The sequence below is a fragment of the Sparus aurata genome, chromosome 21, assembly GCF_900880675.1.
Source record: "Sparus aurata chromosome 21, fSpaAur1.1, whole genome shotgun sequence".
NCBI lineage: Eukaryota > Metazoa > Chordata > Actinopteri > Spariformes > Sparidae > Sparus > Sparus aurata.
The window spans coordinates 31911197-31930381 of NC_044207.1; the positions used below are offsets into that span (position 1 = coordinate 31911197).

The 19185-nt window shown below is 39.1% G+C and overlaps 1 protein-coding gene across 1 annotated transcript in view; it reads right to left on the reverse strand.

The window, feature by feature from the left end:
* Positions 1 to 14548: 14548 nt before the first annotated feature.
* Positions 14549 to 19185, reverse strand: part of LOC115571995 (M1-specific T cell receptor alpha chain) — a 51145-nt gene continuing 46508 nt past the window's right edge. The window contains exons 2-5 of the mRNA XM_030401719.1: positions 16747 to 16956; positions 16387 to 16428; positions 16188 to 16295; positions 14549 to 14941 (exon numbers count right to left, since the gene is read on the reverse strand). Of these exons, the coding sequence (XP_030257579.1) occupies positions 14940 to 14941; positions 16188 to 16295; positions 16387 to 16428; positions 16747 to 16956 (362 nt within the window). The 3' untranslated portion in view covers positions 14549 to 14939. The remainder of the gene's footprint in view (positions 14942 to 16187; positions 16296 to 16386; positions 16429 to 16746; positions 16957 to 19185) is intronic.

The following is a 19185-nucleotide window of genomic DNA, read 5'->3' on the forward strand; positions in this document are numbered from 1 at the left end:
TAAAACATTGAATGTATTGTCTTTATTATAATAAATACACTTTACTTACGGTGCACCTTTAAAAACAGAGTTTATAAAGCAGGAAAATATCACAGCTGAAACACTCGAGCCAAACAGGAAGGCCCAGTCTGAGGAGGAGTTCAAACACAAAGTGTCAAATCAAATAATCACAAGTAAGAGGAATAAACGCAGTGAAACAGGGAAAATGACAAAATGTAATGCAGACAAAGAGCCTGAATTAAACAATCATCAGTAAAGGACGAGAAGAAGACAACATCACATCAGAGACGGATCAATAGATCAGGAGCAGAGAGAGACACATGAATTTAAAAAGGGCGACTTCACGAGTCGGGCCCAAAAGCAACCAAAATTCTAGCAAAACGCCTCAGGGCTCAACAAATGAAACATACAATACACACAATTAGAGATCCTGTAACCAATAGAATAATTTATGAGCCAGATGAAATCCATAGAACCTTCCAAAATTACTATGAAACTTTATACTCGCAGCCTAAGATTGTAGAAGAAGAAAACATCATACAATATTTGTCATTATTAGACCTCCCTTCCATAGGAAAATTTCAAAATGATGATTTGACTGCTCCCATCACAACATCATAAATGTCCTGGAAGTGATGGCTTCCCGAATGAATGGTATAAGATTTTTAAAGAAGACCTTGCTCCTGTTATGTTAGATTCATTTTATTGGATTCTATCAAAAGCTGTGGCACCACCATCATGGAAAGAGGCAGTGATATCAGTCATTCCAAAAGAAGGGAGGAATAAAGAAAATTGTGAATCATATCGTCCAATCTCTATATCGAATGTAGATTACAAGCCGTTTACATCTATTCTTACTAAAAGAATTGAGCATCTCCTGCCCGACTTAATTAATGAGGATCAGACAGGGTTTATAAAAGGACGCCAAACTCAAGACAATATTAGACGAACGTTGCACATTATAGAACATATAAATAAAAAACATTTAAGTGCAGTTCTGGCCAGTTTAGACGTGGAAAAGGCCTTTGACAGGGTCTGTTGGCCCTTTCTGTACAGAGTGCTGGAAAGGCTGGGCTTCAATGGTCAGTTTGTCAGGTGCATACAGGCTCTTTACAGAGACCCAACTGCTAGACTAAAGATCAATGGCCATCTGACAGGCAGTTTTAAGCTATACAGAGGCACACGCCAGGGATGCTGTCTTAGCCCTGCACTTTTTGCGTTATTCATAGAGCCCCTAGCACAGAGTATAAGACAAAATAAAGAGTTGAGAGGAATCAGCATAGCAAATGAAGACCACCTAATAGGACTCTTTGCGGAAGACATTATTATCTATCTTCAAAATCCTAATTTAACACTCCCTAAACTCATGGCTACTTTAGACGAGTATGGCCAAATGTCAGGTTATAAATTGAACATAACTAAGACACAAATACTCCCTTTTAATTACACACCAAGTAAAGATATTAGGCTGAAATATAAAGTGAAATGGGAAGCAAAAACAATAAAATACTTGGGAGTGTTAATTTGTCAGAAACTTGATAAAATATATGAAATAAACTACAAAATAATAAATGATAAGATACAGCGAGATATTAAAAAGTGGTCCACACTTGGGTTGGACTTTAGTTCAAGGATTGAGGCAGTGAAAATGAACGTTCTGCCAAGGCTAATGTACCTTTTCTTATCATTACCTGTCAGAATCCCAGATTAACAGTTTTCAATGTGGGACAAGCAGCTATCAAGGTTTATCTGGGCTGGAGCAAGACCAAGGGTAAGATTTAAAACACTTCAAATTGACAGGGACCATGGGGGCCTTGCAATTCCAAATCTAAGGGAATACTATTACGCTGCCCAGATGAGGTACTTCATCTACTGGTGCTCTCCGGAGTACCAAGCTAGGTGGAAACACATTGAATTAAATATGGACAATTATCAACCTCAAACCAGGCTAGGTGGGAAAGAACACGCAGACCACAAGGGAGAAAATCTAATCCTGGAAGATGCATTTAAAAATTGGTATGAGATCGTTAGAAAATATAAACTAGAAGGAGACAGTAAACTTCTAATCTGGCCTTCTCAAACATCTCAGTTTAGGCCAGGAGAGATTGACACAACATTTGCAAGGTGGAGAGAAAAGGGGATTACAGCGATGTGTACACTCTTGCAGGGGAAAACTTTCAAAACTTTTGAGAAACTCAAAAGAGAATTTGAATTAGATAATGGTGACCTGTTTAGATATTTACAGCTAAGGCATTTCTATGATTCAGAAATCAAAAGAGGAGTTTCAGCAGAAGGAAACGAAGTGATTGAGTTGTTTACTCGTGCATATAAATGTACACCTGTAAAGATTGTCTCCAAATTGTATAGAGGTCTACAAAAACGAAATGGAAGGAACTCATTATATGTAAAATGTAAATGGGAGCTAGAACTGAATATTAAGCTGTCAGAGAGTGATTGGCATTCTATGTGTAAAATTCAACAAACTTCCACCAGCTCTAAAAGATGGAGGGAGTTTGGATGGAAGAATTTAATTTGCTTCTTCATTACACCACACATCAAAAATAAACAATTAGGTGAACAGCAGCAATGCTGGAGACAATGTGGGCAGATGAGTGCCAATCACGCGCATGTTTTTTGGTCATGTATAAAATTGCAGGGGTTCTGGGACAATGTAGTTCGGATTCTGGAAGAGATCTTTTCCAACAGGATACCCAGAGACCCCCGGATACTGTACTTGGGCTTGATTCCAGAAGGTATTATTCAAAAGAAAGACTTGTATCTTTTCAAACTACTGACCTTGGCATGTAAAAAGGCCATAACAAGAAACTGGCTGAAAAGTGACCCCCCAAGTCTGGGACAGTGGCTGGATATTGTTGAGGAGATTTACTCGATGGAAAGACTGACTTACTGTCTCAGAATGAAAGCAGGGACCCTGGATCAACAGTGGCATAAATGGACTGTGTATATGAAAAAAGATGGGTCAAACACTCATCAGACCTAATGGACAGTGATAAAATGAGCAACAAGAGTGGGGTGCCCCCCCCCCCCCCCCCCACACACTTTTTTTTTTTTTTTACTTTAGTGTTCTTTTTCCCAGGTTGGAGTCTACATTACTGTGCACTTGATTCTGTTTGTGGAAAAAAGAGGAAAAATGCAAAATAAATAAAAAAAAATTTTTTAAAAAAAGGGCGACTTCACATTAAGGCTCGTCTGTCACAGAGGGTTGACAGAAGTTGATTCTGTGAGTCTTTTCTCCTCAGGTACGTCATTTCAAAGTTGAGGGGCCCTGACAGCAAAGGTAGATCAGATCTGATCCTCAACTTCAGGACGACAGGAGGTTTATCAGGCTCACATGGGGTCAGTGTTTCTATTAATAAAGACGAGCTTTAAAGGTGAACAGCAAAATCTTTATATCAATTCTAAAGCAGACAGGGAGCACCATGATGTTGTCAGTGAAAACCAGGACTGTTCTCACGTAATGTCGCCACTGTGTTGTTGTTCATGATTTTGAGTTTCCAAAAGGACAAAAAGGACTTCTCTACATGACCTAACAGAGTTGTGTGTAGCAGTTCATGTAAAAAGCCACAGGATGGTGCTGGTGTCACATCTAAAACCAAAAGGAAAGTGCTCAACACGCCTCCTACAGGACACCTGAGGTGTAACACTGATCCAACACCAGCAGAGCAGAACCACTGCAGCAGCACCTCCTCTCAGCTGGACTCCACAGACTCTGTCCAGACATCTGTAATAAAAGTGAGAGATCATATCAGAGGATTATTAACTGAACAGCTTCAAAACAGTCAGAAACTATTAACCTGACTGAACGTTTCTTATCCACATGAGGGAATCTGGATCACAGACAGAAGGCAATAATAGATACATGAATAAATAATAATAACAATACAAAGAGATATTTAATGAATAAATTGATTAAGATCATTTCCCCTGAAATGTAAACTTGTTTTCATCAGACTTTATTAAGAATCAGATGTTTATTACACTCACATGTTTATTACACTCATACTGAACACTTGAAATGTGTTTTTCCAGCCTGGACTTTACAAACATCTTTTCACAGTCAGACCGACAAATAAACTTCAACCTGAAACCTTTTATATCATCCTCCTCTCTGCCTCTGTTGATCTGTACAGAGCTGTTCCCCACTGCTGAAGTGTCCATGAGCAACAGCGACAGTCTGCCAGCACCTCTGACCTCTGACCTCTGACCATAAGTATCACAGTATCAGTAAAGTAAATGATCCATATATGTACATGTACAAACTGTGAGTCAGCTGATCATCACAATCACTGCTTTTGTCTGACTGATGAAAAAATCAATTCATAAAAATGATGCAGCATGTAATCTGTAAAGTAACTAGTAACTAAAGTTATCAGATTAATGTAGTGGAGTGAAAGTGTAAAGTAGCCAGAATGGAAATATTCAAGTACAAGTTCCTCAGAATTGTAGTGAAGCACAGTACTCTGGTAAATGTACTTAGTTACATCCCGTCTCTGACAGTCAGTATATAATCATGTTTTACATGTTAGTGGATGTAAATTATATTAATGTTTCTGTTTATTGACAGATACACATGATAAAACTCAGTTTAATAACAATATCACATTTCTGTATATGTGATTATTGTTTTCTCACAGGACGAAGCTGCTGAAAGACTTCAGCTGCAGTTTGTTTTCCACCACGTGTTGGAAACATGTTTCTGCCGGATGTTTGTCAGATTCTGACCTCAGAGCTTCTCGCTGCTGCAGCCTCGTTTCCTCGTCGTGCACTCGCTGCTGCCGGCTTCCTGTCGGTGGTGAAGCTGCAGGAAACAACAAACTAAACCAACGAACAAACAAACAAATGATTTTCCACCCGCGGTGAAGCTGTCAGGAGGTTAGTGTCACAGCAGGTCACCTGAGGAGGCTCCACCTCCATCACACCGTGACATTTATAAAATATAATGATAATGTAGGACTGATGTCACAGTGTGCAGTTTTTAGATTCATCACTATTTAAGGGTTAAATTGCAGCTGTAAAGTATAAAATCAGCTCCAACACAACAGAGTCAACACAGAGCGACAAAACAAAACATGTGGAGGTTCAGCAGCTCTCTGTGTCCCTGACTCCACTTTTATTAGATCACACACTTCATATTCAGGAACATGTGAGCACAATATATCATGAAATAATAATTACAGTACAGAAGAACGTCACCACAGTACATTGTTGAGGTATTTGTACTTTACTCGAATACTGTCCAGATACTGTCCCATAATCTGATCAGATTATTAACCTGCTCAAGAAAACACATGCAACGAGGTAATGTAACTGTAATCAACTGTAATAAAATCATGTAATTAGATTACAGATACATTCACTGAGAAGGAATTTACTCTCAGGATTACAGTTTTGTAATAAAGGCTGATTTACTCGTCTGTAACACAACATCATGTGTGTGAGTGTGCGTGCGTACAGAAACACTCTCCTCACTCAGACTCAGATTTCTTTCTCTGCTCTTTGTTTGCAAATGTTTGGTGTTGACGTAATCCAAAAGTAACAGAAAGTTACATTACTTTAATATTCGGATTCTTGTATTGTGTTACTGACTTCATTTTTAACAGGTGATAAGTAACTATAACAGAATACATTCCAAAGTGGAACCTCCCAACCCTGATAATTAAACATTAAACTTCTCAACATGAGCAAGTTAAACAGACCAGTTATAACGTTCATACATTGTAATATATATATGTATAGCATATATGTATGTAACAGTACACCAGTGTAAAGTGGCCGATCTGCAGAATGGATATTTATACTCTAATTACATTTTGCTGATGATACTTTTGTACTTTACTCAAGTAAAACTATGAATTGTAGGATCAATGAGACTTTGACACTTGTCCTCTTTAAAGTTCCTGTTTTTAAAATCATTGAATTCTGAGTCAAACACTGCAGCGTTCAGACGGCGGCCGACCCGACCTTCAGTACCACAGTCGGTACCACAGTCGGTACCACAGTCAGCACCACAGTGTGACCAGCAGGAGCGACAGGATGAGTCACATCTGTCTGATTAAAGAGTCGAACCAGCGACGACCTGAGAGAGACTCACCCGTGATCAGATCATTAGAAGCTGACTGGAGGTCAGAGGCCTGTAGAGTCACAGCAGCCTGGTACAGTCAGCCTCTCTTTAAAGGGGCACTACGCAGTTTCTGAAGAAGAAATTCAAACTCAAAATTTACAATATTAATAACATAATAATACCAACTTTTCTCCATCAGTGAATCAACCAGCTGTTCTCAGAGGACATTAAGGTCCCTGAACACTGTTTGAAGCTAGAGAGGTGGCAGGGTCCGCCACATATCAACACAGTAACACAGTATAAACTGTGCTGTCCTTTAGTTTGGTTTCTGTTTGTTGGACTGTCGCTACGAGCTCATTGTCATCACTTTCTTTTTCAAAACGTTACAACACACACAGAGAAAAGAGACACAAACAGACACAAAGGACACCAGAGGAAACTACACTGTCCTGCAGCTCGAGCCACTGAGATCTGTTCTCAGATCAGTCTCTGTCCTCAGATCAGTCTCTGTCCTCAGGTCAGTCTCTGTTCTCAGGTCAGTCTCTGTTCTCAGATCAGTCTCTGTCCTCAGGTCAGTCTCTGTTCTCAGGTCAGTCTCTGTCCTCAGATCAGTCTCTGTTCTCAGGTCAGTCTCTGTCCTCAGATCAGTCTCTGTCCTCAGGTCAGTCTCTGTTCTCAGGTCAGTCTCTGTTCTCAGATCAGTCTCTGTCCTCAGATCAGTCTCTGTCCTCAGGTCAGTCTCTGTTCTCAGGTCAGTCTCTGTTCTCAGATCAGTCTCTGTTCCCAGATCAGTCTCTGTTCTCAGGTCAGTCTCTGTTCTCAGGTCAGTCTCTGTTCTCAGATCAGTCTCTGTCCTCAGGTCAGTCTCTGTTCTCAGGTCAGTCTCTGTTCTCAGATCAGTCTCTGTTCCCAGATCAGTCTCTGTTCTCAGGTCAGTCTCTGTTCTCAGGTCAGTCTCTGTTCTCAGGTCAGTCTCTGTCCTCAGGTCAGTCTCTGTTCTCAGGTCAGTCTCTGTTCTCAGATCAGTCTCTGTTCTCAGGTCAGTCTCTGTCCTCAGGTCAGTCTCTGTTCTCAGGTCAGTCTCTGTTCTCAGATCAGTCTCTGTTCTCAGGTCAGTCTCTGTCCTCAGATCAGTCTCTGTCCTCAGGTCAGTCTCTGTTCTCAGGTCAGTCTCTGTTCTCAGATCAGTCTCTGTTCTCAGGTCAGTCTCTGTTCTCAGGTCAGTCTCTGTTCTCAGATCAGTCTCTGTCCTCAGGTCAGTCTCTGTTCTCAGGTCAGTCTCTGTTCTCAGATCAGTCTCTGTTCTCAGGTCAGTCTCTGTTCTCAGGTCAGTCTCTGTCCTCAGGTCAGTCTCTGTTCTCAGGTCAGTCTCTGTTCTCAGATCAGTCTCTGTTCTCAGGTCAGTCTCTGTCCTCAGGTCAGTCTCTGTTCTCAGGTCAGTCTCTGTTCTCAGATCAGTCTCTGTCCTCAGGTCAGTCTCTGTTCTCAGGTCAGTCTCTGTTCTCAGGTCAGTCTCTGTTCTCAGATCAGTCTCTGTTCTCAGGTCAGTCTCTGTCCTCAGATCAGTCTCTGTTCTCAGGTCAGTCTCTGTCCTCAGGTCAGTCTCTGTTCTCAGGTCAGTCTCTGTTCTCAGATCAGTCTCTGTCCTCAGATCAGTCTCTGTTCTCAGGTCAGTCTCTGTCCTCAGGTCAGTCTCTGTTCCCAGATCAGTCTCTGTTCTCAGATCAGTCTCTGTTCTCAGGTCAGTCTCTGTTCTCAGATCAGTCTCTGTCCTCAGGTCAGTCTCTGTTCTCAGGTCAGTCTCTGTTCTCAGATCAGTCTTTGTTGCCGCACTGTTCTGTGAAGTGTGTGTTTGCTTTGTTGTATTATCATTTATAGTACGAGTTTTAATTAGCTTTCATCACTGTCAGTGTCATCGTCCTGCTTTAACTTTAACATGTCTTAAATCACGACTGTTGTTTTAAACTTGTTTCCTGGTTTTCAGCTTCACATCTGATCTCAGGCGACAGGCGAAAACCAGCCTCTGATTCTGGTGTTTGTAAAGTGATGCTGGTTAATAAAGTTATACACTCTCACTGAGAAATAAGACATAACAATAAAAAAGATAAAACGGGAAAAGACAAATATATTAATCTCTTGTTTCTCTTCTCATGTGAATTTTGCACATTTTGAAAAGTTTAGAACTTTAGAAAGATTTAACATTCGTGATGATTTGAACTGATTTGATCTCCTCTCTTGACTTCGTGAGTTCCCTCTGTGGTGTTGTTGTTTGTCTGCCTTTTATTTCATCTTGTTTTATTTCATCTTGTTTTATTTCATCTTGTTTGATTTAATTCTTCGTTCTTCGATGTGTATTTGGTGCATATTTACAACAATATGATCATTAAAACAGTGAGTATGTAAGTAAAAAGCTTTAAAGGTTGTCGGGTCTCGTGTTGGCTTCTGACCTCTGAGCAGCTGTTCTGACGTCCACCTGGCTCAACGTTACACCTGAACACACACTGAACACACACACTGAACACACACACTGAACACACACACACTGAACACACACACTGAACACTGAGTGACACACTGATCAGATCTGTGTGACCTGCTGGTTTGAATTGAGGCGTCTGATCTGTTTTCTCACGCTGAGTCTGAGGCCACACCTGATGAGGCGTCTCCACCTCAGCACCGCCTGACCTCGATTTCCCCGCCCACACACACACACAGACACACACATGCACACACACATCCTGTCCCAGCAGGCTTTGAGGCTGAAACCGCTGCCGCCTTCGTCTGTGACGCAGGCGTCTTCGTGCAGCTCGTCTTCGTCGAGCGACCACATCCTGTGGAAACAGTGAGGCTGAAGATTTTCCATCAGCAGCAGCAGCCAATCAGATCACAGCTACAACATCCTCCACAGAATGACACATGATAATTAAAACTTTTATAAAACATACAAACTTTTTACAGCGTGATAAACCAGAGAGATGTTAGTGTGAACATCATGTTCTTTTTACGTGTTTGTTTATTTATTCATTTACTTCTTCTGTGTCATATCCATGTTTATATTAATTAATTAGGTTAAATGTTTTTCTTTCTCACAATAATCTCCAGTTCTATTAATTCATCTGATCACTCAGACAAAGTGCTGCGTGTCTTCTGAGTGTGAATGTTGACTCTCATGATTCGTCCTCTTCGACCTCCTGAGGTCACGTCAATATGTCACCTTTTAGAATTTTACCTCACTGAGAAACATTATTTAAAACATCAATGTTTGTGGTTATTTTCTTCCATTTTTCAGTTTGAGATGTTTTTATGCTGTTTTATGATCTGTTTTTTCCTTAAATCTAAAATAATATATATATTTATACACACATATGAATATATCATGTCTTCTCCTGCAGTGTTTGAGGGAGTCGGGTGACGTTAGATGACCTTATTTTTTTCTAACAGACACATGAATGTGACTTTCCTCTGTAAGATCTTTCATTTTTAATTATTTATTTGCTCATTTTCTTTCTCTTCATTGTTTATACTGTTTATACTCTACAGCCTTTAAAGCACTCTGAATGACCTCGTGTCTGAATGCTGCTTTATAAATATATTGTCACGTCTTACCTAGAAAATAATTAAATTAAAGGATACGTTCGAGGTCTAATTTCTACATTTGTTTCTATTTCTACCACACTATAAGCATCATTATAATCAGTGTGTCTGAACTTGTTTGAGCTCATTTAATAAAATGTCTCCATGACGCTTCACACTTCTGTAACATGTTTCCTGCTCTTAAAGGTCCATCTGTGATTTTGCTTTGAGCTCCGTAGATGTTTTATTATGTTTTTAAATGATTTGTCTACATAACAATGTTTCAATATGACCTTTAACCTTTACAGCTTCCTGTCTGCAGAGACCAGGTGTATGCAGATACACAACATGGCCAAAAGTATTTGGACAGAGAAACATTAATGACTAACAGTGTAATGTTTGATTGTGGCACCAAGAATCAAGCTCTAAAGATACCAGTTTAAATATAGTGCAGAATGTTTAAATACAAGAGGACGTAAATTATCAAGTCTATAATAAAACATGAGACATCTCATATCAGTCATGAAGGTTAAAAATATTATCATGATGAAATGATTAACTGGGACAAAGCCAGTGGAAACCAGGTGGAGTGGAAGTGGGCGCACACACACCCACACACACACACACAGACACACACACACACACAGCTGTGAGTTACTGTGGTTTCTGTTGTTTCCATGTTGATGATTCTGATGTTCTCAGTTATCATGTTAAAAAGTTCATCAGATAAAATGAAAACATGTTTTTAATCTCGACATTTCTTCACGATTGTTTTAAGAATAAAATGTCTGAATGATGAGAGAAGAAATGTGCGACTAACATCTGACTGGAGACGTTCACTGAAGTCTCTTCAATGTCCTGTTGTTTTGATGCTCCACAGCCTCATTATGATACGATAATAATAATAAAGACTTTATTTTTACAGCTAACACAGTCACAAAGTGCTTCACATAAATGATAAAGTGCACAGGTCAAAGCCCAGTACAACCCGTACATCCATCCAAACAAACACCAACACATGTACCGACATGGTGAAGCGACACCAGGAGGATCTATGAGAATTCTGTTGTTCTAAACGGACCACAGACTCAGTGGACCTGATGGACCGACGGAGGCTGTTCCAGTGTTTTGTTGCCACCACAAAAAGCACAATCACTTCTGGATTTGAACCGTGAGCAGGGAACAAATAAAAGGCCCTGATCACATGACTGAGAGGACGACCACGAGAACTCGGCCTGTGAAGTTCTACGTGCCGGCTGGGTTTGACTTAAGCAACGTTTCTTGACAGACAGAATCAGGACTGAGGCTCAAAGATCAACTGTCTGCAGCTGATTCTTTGAGCTGGTCTTGATGATAATAATATTGATCGACCTACGTGCATTTTGATTTTAATCCAATAAAAGATGAATAACGACCCACAGGATGGCTCAGTGTGCCGGTTCTGCCTCTGTCAGCCATTTCTAAATAAACTGTTTTCATCCTCTTCAGACCTTCAGATTCATTGATGGACGCTGATCAAGTAATTGATAAGTGATTATTATTTAATACACCTGCAGGGATGTCTGTGATGGCTCAATGAAAATGTTATATGGCCAAAAGTATGTGGACAACATTGATTGTGGACAATTCTGCAAAATCATCGATTACATTTTTATCCAAATCTGTGTGTGAATCATTTGTGTTTATTGGTGAGGAGCAGAGCAAACAGAGCTGCCTGTCCACACGTCTGTCCTGGTTCGGGTCTCTTAGTTTCAGCGGAGGTTAAATGTTGATGCTGCAGCTCAAAATGTTCAGTTTTGTGTCAGCAGTTCGTCTTTCACGTTTTAAAATGACGGTGCCACCGTCCACAGAGCAGCTCCAGAAGACAAGAGTTCTCTGCACAAAGCCCGACCTCGACCCGTACAGCACCTCTGAGACGAAATACAGCACCGAGTCAGACCTTATCGCCAACATCAGCTGTCAATAACACGTGTGGTAAACCTTTCTACACTCACTCACACACACACACACACACACACACACACACACACACACACACACACACACTCTTATCTTGCTGGTGTGTTTTTGTGCAGCAGAACAAACAGGAAACCACAGACAGAATCGCAGCATGATCCAGTTTGAGCTGCTCTGCTGATCACAAACACTGATAACACTGATCTGTCTGATCAATAATGTTTAACACTAACAGCAAGTCACAGCTATCAGCGTGAAAAAACAATTTAAACGAATAAGAATACAGCAAACAATTGAGAGATAAACCCCGCTGGGTGAAGCTGAGCAGAGTTTTGATGAAGTGGCTCGACTGTGAAGTTTGTTTTCCATCGATCGGTTCAGATCTGAAACACTGAGCCGGTTCTGAGAAACGGCCCACATGTTTAAGGAAATGATAAAAACATGGAAAGTGTTAAATCTGATAATTCATCAAATGATTCAGTTCATTCCTTTAAATCAACAGAGTTCATTTCTCAGCATCTCCTCAGCACAGACACTCATCTCTACACTAATGACACAACTCCAAAACATCACAGATGAAAAATGTTGACGATGGAACTGAAAACTGATTCATAATGAAACTGAAAAGTCTGAACACAGTTCATAATGCAGAACATCAGTATGAATGTTCCCTTCAGTGTGTTTAATGTAGAAACGCTTTCATCTTTTCAACACTCTGATCTTAAACTGGACTCTCGCTCAGTCTGGAGCACCAACAGTTGATCTCACGTCCAGAACTCAAAGCACCAAAACATGACAACAACTTCAGTTGCTTCTTTCTGTTTGACACTTTTCATTAAAGTGAACCATCATTAATTAAATGAGCTCCACCTGTGTGACCTGCAGAAAAAGGTCTCTGTAGAGTGAGTTTGATTAAATCTATTCAGTTGAACAATGAGACGAATTGTAGAAATAGACAAACTCTAATCTCTAATGTGATGTTTCACTCTGGTATCAGCGTCCTCAAGTCTGCTGACTGATGTTCACGTGTATCATTGAGGTATAAAAATATGTTTTATACCAAAAAAAAAACACTCGACCACAACTTAGAAACATTTCACGCAGCCGTGTGATTTCTTTTCTGTCACAGATGTTTAATCATGTGTCTTAAAGGAGAGATTAGAGTCAGTGAATATATCTGAACTCACTGATGACCTGTAACATCACCAGCTGCAGGTGTGTCAGGGTTCCCAGTGGATCTACTGGGTCTGCAAAAACTACAGAGGACTGAAACTGCAGAAATCACAAATAAATATATAAATAATAAAATAAATATGAAATGAATAAATTTTTCTGTTTTAAAATGAACTATATGAATAATATGATCAATTTCTTAGTTTTATAGATTATGATAATTTATGTAGCACTTTTCTTAACAAGGTTACAAAGTGCTTCACAGAAAAGAAAGAATTAACAGCAGATAAAAACAGTTAATGCAACATTCGGTGCATTCAGTGACAAATTTACAAGTTGAGCCATTTATTGGTTTCTTTCTTTCTTTTTTAATTTTGGTAGTTTCAGTCTTCCATAATTATCTGCGTTGGTTCTGCCTCTTACATACAAAACAGAATCATCTGCATACAGTCGGATTTAAACTTCAGGACAAACAGATGGCCGATCGTTAATATATTGAGTGATTATTAGCGGGCCGAGGATAGATCCCTGTGGTGCACCACCAGGTAACTAAAATGACTGATTAATTGAATGTTTATATTGTTGCACTTCAATCACAGCACTTATGCACTTAAAATATCTTTGACAAATAGCAGTTACGATCCTCAGATGAGAGCTTGACAATTGTTTCTATATTTCCTTTTATTCTATCGACGGTGATGTTGTGGTTTCTCTCTTGTGACAAATGTACTTACTATAAGTCGCTTTGGACAAAAGCCTAAACGTCATGAATGTAAATGAATCGCACCATTGCACGAATCATATGTTGTTTGCTTCACAAGGATTACTTTATAACTGAAGTGTCATAATCTTTCTGCCTGCACTGTGTTTCTGCAGTGACTGTTGTTTCCTGTTAACCTCAATCAGTCTGAAGGCTTCGCTGTGTTTAATGACACACTTTGACTCAAACAGGAAGCACATCAGCTCACATCAACACCTCCGCAGAGAACAACCGACATCTCAAATGTCTGATTACACAACACGTCCTGGTGACACACTGACAGTAAAACCTGCTCAAACTATTATCCCTCTTTTCATGTTCTGGTTTTTAAACAAGTGTTTCATATTTCAATGATTTATTATTGACTTATGAGTCCTTATGCACATCAGCAAACACCTGCTGGCTGCTGTTGTTCCAATCAGAGAAATATTAAAGCCCTAAAAACAGTCCTTCAATCAGTTTGGACATTAAATGCAATTTCCTGATACTTGTGTATTAAGGATGATTCAGCCACATTTATTAATCAGAACTTGATACCAGATGATCGGTTGTTTAGTACAGAAGCCCTGAACATCGTCAACATTGTGGGTCAAACTCCATCTCCTCCATTTTTCCTGGTTGTTCCCTCTCATTCCTGATGGCTTTATGTTTGTTAGATCAGCAGTGCCGTGACAACATGCACACACGGCCTCTTAACAAATGTACCATGTTAATGTTTGATTGAGGAGCGCTCATCATTAAACATGTGTTATCCCTTACAGAATAACTAAATAAATCAACAATTTCAACAAAACAAATATATGCAGGTTGTTATCACGATTAAACCATGTTTGACCCATGGCCATTCAGAGCTTCTGGAGCTGTTATCAATCAAATCTCATCAACTTAATCAATAATATCTTTACTTATACAGATGCAGCAGTGAAGTCAGTGTGACTCCAAACATGAGGAAGTCGAGTTAAAGCAGAAATTATACATTTTAAATAAACACAACAGTCATTCAGTTCATTTTATCTGATTTTTATTGTAGCAACACAGAAGAAATAATATCACACAGCAGTTTTTATAAAGTTTTCTTCAAAGATGTTTTCTGGCAGCAGGATGCTGTCAGACTGTCAGACTGTGACATGTAACTGATATTTACACCAGCAGGACAGAAAGAGTCAAGATTCATTCATCAAAAGCAACAGAAGCATCAACTTCTCCAACATAATAAAGATTACACGCACAACAGAATGTCCTGATGATATTCAGAAGCGAACAGATGATTTGATATTTATACTCGTTATTTTACACGATGAGACAATGATGAAAAAAGAGCTCAGTGATGACTTGATCCAAGTCCTTCTGTGTATCCACCATCTTGGATCTGTTTCTGGTGAAGGTCTGATGAGTTTCTGCAAGACAAACCAGAAAAAAATATTTAATTAATATGACTATTTAATTAATCTGACCTGATAAAGCTTAAATATACACATACATCCACATTTCTTACATTTACAATCTGTGGTTCAACTTGAAAAAAGCATCCACTTCTGTTTGCAGCCTTTTAAAATATTACTATCCGTCAAATTACAGAAGTCACAACAGAACATTTTCATTTATCTATTTTAATTCACCTTTATGTTTCCAATACATCCCACTGAGATCAAAATCTTTTACAAGACAGACCTGGCTGAGGCAGCAGCCGAGTCCAAGTCACAACATGAAAAGAAAACAATGCAGTTTTCACCACATCTGTCTAAACCCAGCGGTACATTACATGTTCACTCTGTGGTCACAGTTAACCGGTGAATCAGTGTGTTTCTGTCTGTTCTATCAAGATGTACACGTTTTTGTAGGCTAAGTGAAGTTAGCATCGTCCCCGGTTCCCTCCATAAAAGGTCTATGGGATTTTTCACTTGGATTTTGGACCATTGCTGAAATTAATTTCAAATTTATGATACTTACACATTTTTTCAGCAAGATAATCTTCACAGATGAACGCCACTTTATGATTTTTGAAGCGTAAATGAAATGGCCAGAATTAAAAAGCTAATGTTCGGCTATAACAAGATGATGATGCGCGATGACGTTTAATGTCCCCGACAACCTCTGAAGTCTCATTTTGACACTTGTTAGCAACCGCTAACCGTTTTTTAATTGTATTTTATGTCATTGAACAAAAAACTCTTAAAAGGTGCAATATGTAGGAATTTGAATGTCTCAAATTCATTCTCCAAACAAATAGGGGGCAGAATATGACCAAAGAAGCTGCTAACTGCTGCTAATTGTAGCAGTCGTTAGCTACTAAGTTCAATTAGCGTTTGTATCAGCAGACTCTGTCCAGAGCGCCGAGCACGGTGGAGTGTTGGTTTTATTTACCCTCAGTATACATCAGCCTACAAAGTGGCTCGAGGCTAGCTGGTTAGCATGCTAACTTCAATAGATATTTCTGCAACATGACACATCTTTTACATTATATTTGAACTGTTGTTTCTCCACGTTCTGTTAATACATAGTGCACCTTTAAGTTCCATTTTTGACATGTTCCTGTGACGCTCTATAAAACAGGACGACTATTAAAACCTGATTTAACATAGAGGAAACAAGCTTCCCTCAGACTTCATGTTCTTTATATGAGGCGTGAGTTTTTGTACTCACACTGACTGATCCACAGTCGGAAAGTCAACAGGACGTTGAAGACGATGGTCTTGATGAAGATCACTCTGAGGCACAGGACGGTCACAGAAACAAAGTTCACCGTTGGATCTGCAGACGACGACATGACAAAGATTAAAACTGAAGAACAAACAAACCTTTAAAACACAGAAACGTCTGTTCAGGCAGATTTAATACAAACCTGGTTTGATACTGTCTTCACATGGAGTGGCCTCACTTCCACCTGCTGAAAGAACAAGACGAGACACTTTTAGTTTTCACAGCGATCATTTCTCTGAGCGGTGACACGCGGCGTCGTTTCAAAAGTAAAATGGAAAACAAAAATTTCGACTTTTGCCCCATTTTATAATTACAATCCATTAAAAGTTTTCCATTTTGGACATTTTAAATGATCTGTCCAAAGTCATTTATTTCATGTTTTAACTCCATCTTCCTTCATGTTGGTTTGACACTTTCTGTTTTTTTCTTTTCCAGCTGAAATCACGATTCTTTAGTCTCTAAAATCATTTACTCAGATGTCAAATGTATTAAACTGTGTTATTACCTTTCTCACATTTGTCCCCATCGTCACTTAACAGAGCCACCTGGTTGTACACCTTGTCATCTCCTACACGGACGGCCGCTGTTTTGTTGAAATATTCCTCGAAGTATGTATGGTCGGCTGTTCCATTTTGTCTTGTGAAGCCAGTAGCGAGGCATGCCGTGGTCCCATTACCTTCCAGTTTGTAGTAGTCCGGTTCGGCCAGTTCCTCTGAAAACACACAAAAAGACGAATAACGGTCAGACTCCACTTCAATGACCGTGTGTCCAGTTCACAAGATGTTTTCTCAGTTTGATTATGACTGAACAGAAATCCAAAGAAGATGATGTTCACTCACAGACACACTGTGAGTGAAACACACTCGCAAACATCAGCCCTGAAATCAGACGACTGCTGGAAAACATTGCTCATTATTCCTGAACTTGTTTCTGCAAATTTAACGTGAAGAGCACATTTTTTGATTCCTCATAAAAATCTGGATCTAGTGGATTTCAGTGTGTTGTATTTGATATTGGATTAGGACTGGTTGAACTGAAGAAGACTGCTGGCCCTCAGTCGAGGCTGTTAATCGTCCTTTAAACCTGTTTTTGGAAGATTAACTTCATGTTTACATCTCAAACTGAACGTCTTCATATTTATTTTCAAATAAAGTCCACAGTGTGTTGTCGGGCTGTCACGATATCAGATCTTCACCACACAATTATCAATAACAATAGAATCCATGATAACGATATTATCGCAGTATCAAGAGAAATTTGAAAGAATATGCTCGTGATCAAATTAATCTTTATCTTTGTTTACTGTGTGTTTTGTCTCCTTTTGGAAAATAAATTAGGCGACAAGATGGAGCAAGTCTGTCACAAGTGAACAAAAGGACAATTACACTCAGTTATAGTAAAAATGCAACCAAACGAGACCTTCACTCGTTATTCACGCTATTTATCATTTGTATTTTTTACACTAGTATTTAGATTTTAAATATCACAGTTGGCATGATGTCGTTACATTCTGTTTGTGTGTCGTCCACACTTAAATTTTTCGGTATTTATTATCAATAACTTACTCAACGTGATGACGACCTTGGTTCCTGATCCAAACAGGATTTTGTTGTTGTTGTAATTCACACAACAGACCGAGTGATGACAGAAACCGGTCGTCTGAGTTTTACTCTTCATTAGACTCTTAAACCCTCCAGACAATCATGTGACTGATATTTAAAAGTGATAAGATTTAATTTAATATTTCATAACTCACTTTTTTCATCACAGTCCAAATATGAATTTGTTGTGTTGGATTATTACAGCTCGTCAGGTAGATTTGAGTTTTTGTTAACAGTAAATGTTGAAATGAGTCTGTTGTGCCGTTATGTTACGAAGGCATTTTGAATTTAGACATCAAGTCGTTATCGTTATCTTTCAGTCGAGGAGTTCTGAGTTCAGTTTTAACTACGATACATCTCTCACACTTACGCGTCAGAACAACAAGTTTAACTCCAGATCCAAACTCAGTCCGGACGTCGTTCACACACACATTTATCTGACAGCAGAAACACCAGAGAGCTGAGAGAGCGTTGACTCCGTGCTGCTTTTGTTAAACATTGTTAATTAGAACAAATGTCAATAAAACAGAAAAGTAATAAAATGTGATTGTCTGATCAGAACCTCGTAATGGTAAAAGTTTAGAATACGTCATTAATAAAGGAACGCGTACACAAAGTCACGCTGATGATTAGATTAATAATTAGTCTGAATGTAACAACCTGGTCATGAACATTATAAAACGCACTCACGTGGTGATACGATAACTTTGACTCCAGATCCAAACGTGAACTTGTTGTTGTTCTGATTCACACAGTCAGTCAGCCGCATTCAAAAACCTCTGCAGAACCTTCAGAACCTTCAGAACACTGAAGTGTCTCAGTTTGTTTGTTCAGCCCAACAAAACTACATATTTTATGTATGCTGATTTGTATCTAGATTTTATTAATGTGGAGAATTGAATAACGATTTATTATCAAAACTTTCAGTTAGTTTTCTCTTGATGATGGTGGTTTTAATCATTAACCAAACTATAACTAATATTAATTAATTCTGCTCATATTTGTTCTTCTTGACTCACTTGTTTGTACGATTAAATGGATTCCAGCTCCGAAGGTGATTTTAGAGCCGGCAGCGTTCACACAGTCAGCAGCCACCATACGACAAACACCAGCAGCTCACACAGTCAATGTTCATGCGATCAATCAATACCAAATCAATTATTAGTAATGTGTGGTTAATTAGTTTGTAAAATTACAAAGATGACAGTTTTCAGAGTGATTTGGACAAAATCTTTTTACAAATTTTTAAAGTTTCACCTCAGACTTCCTGACGATAACCGGATGAAGGCTAAATTATTGCTGTTGAAAGATTTACAGATGATGAACAACTTACGATCCTG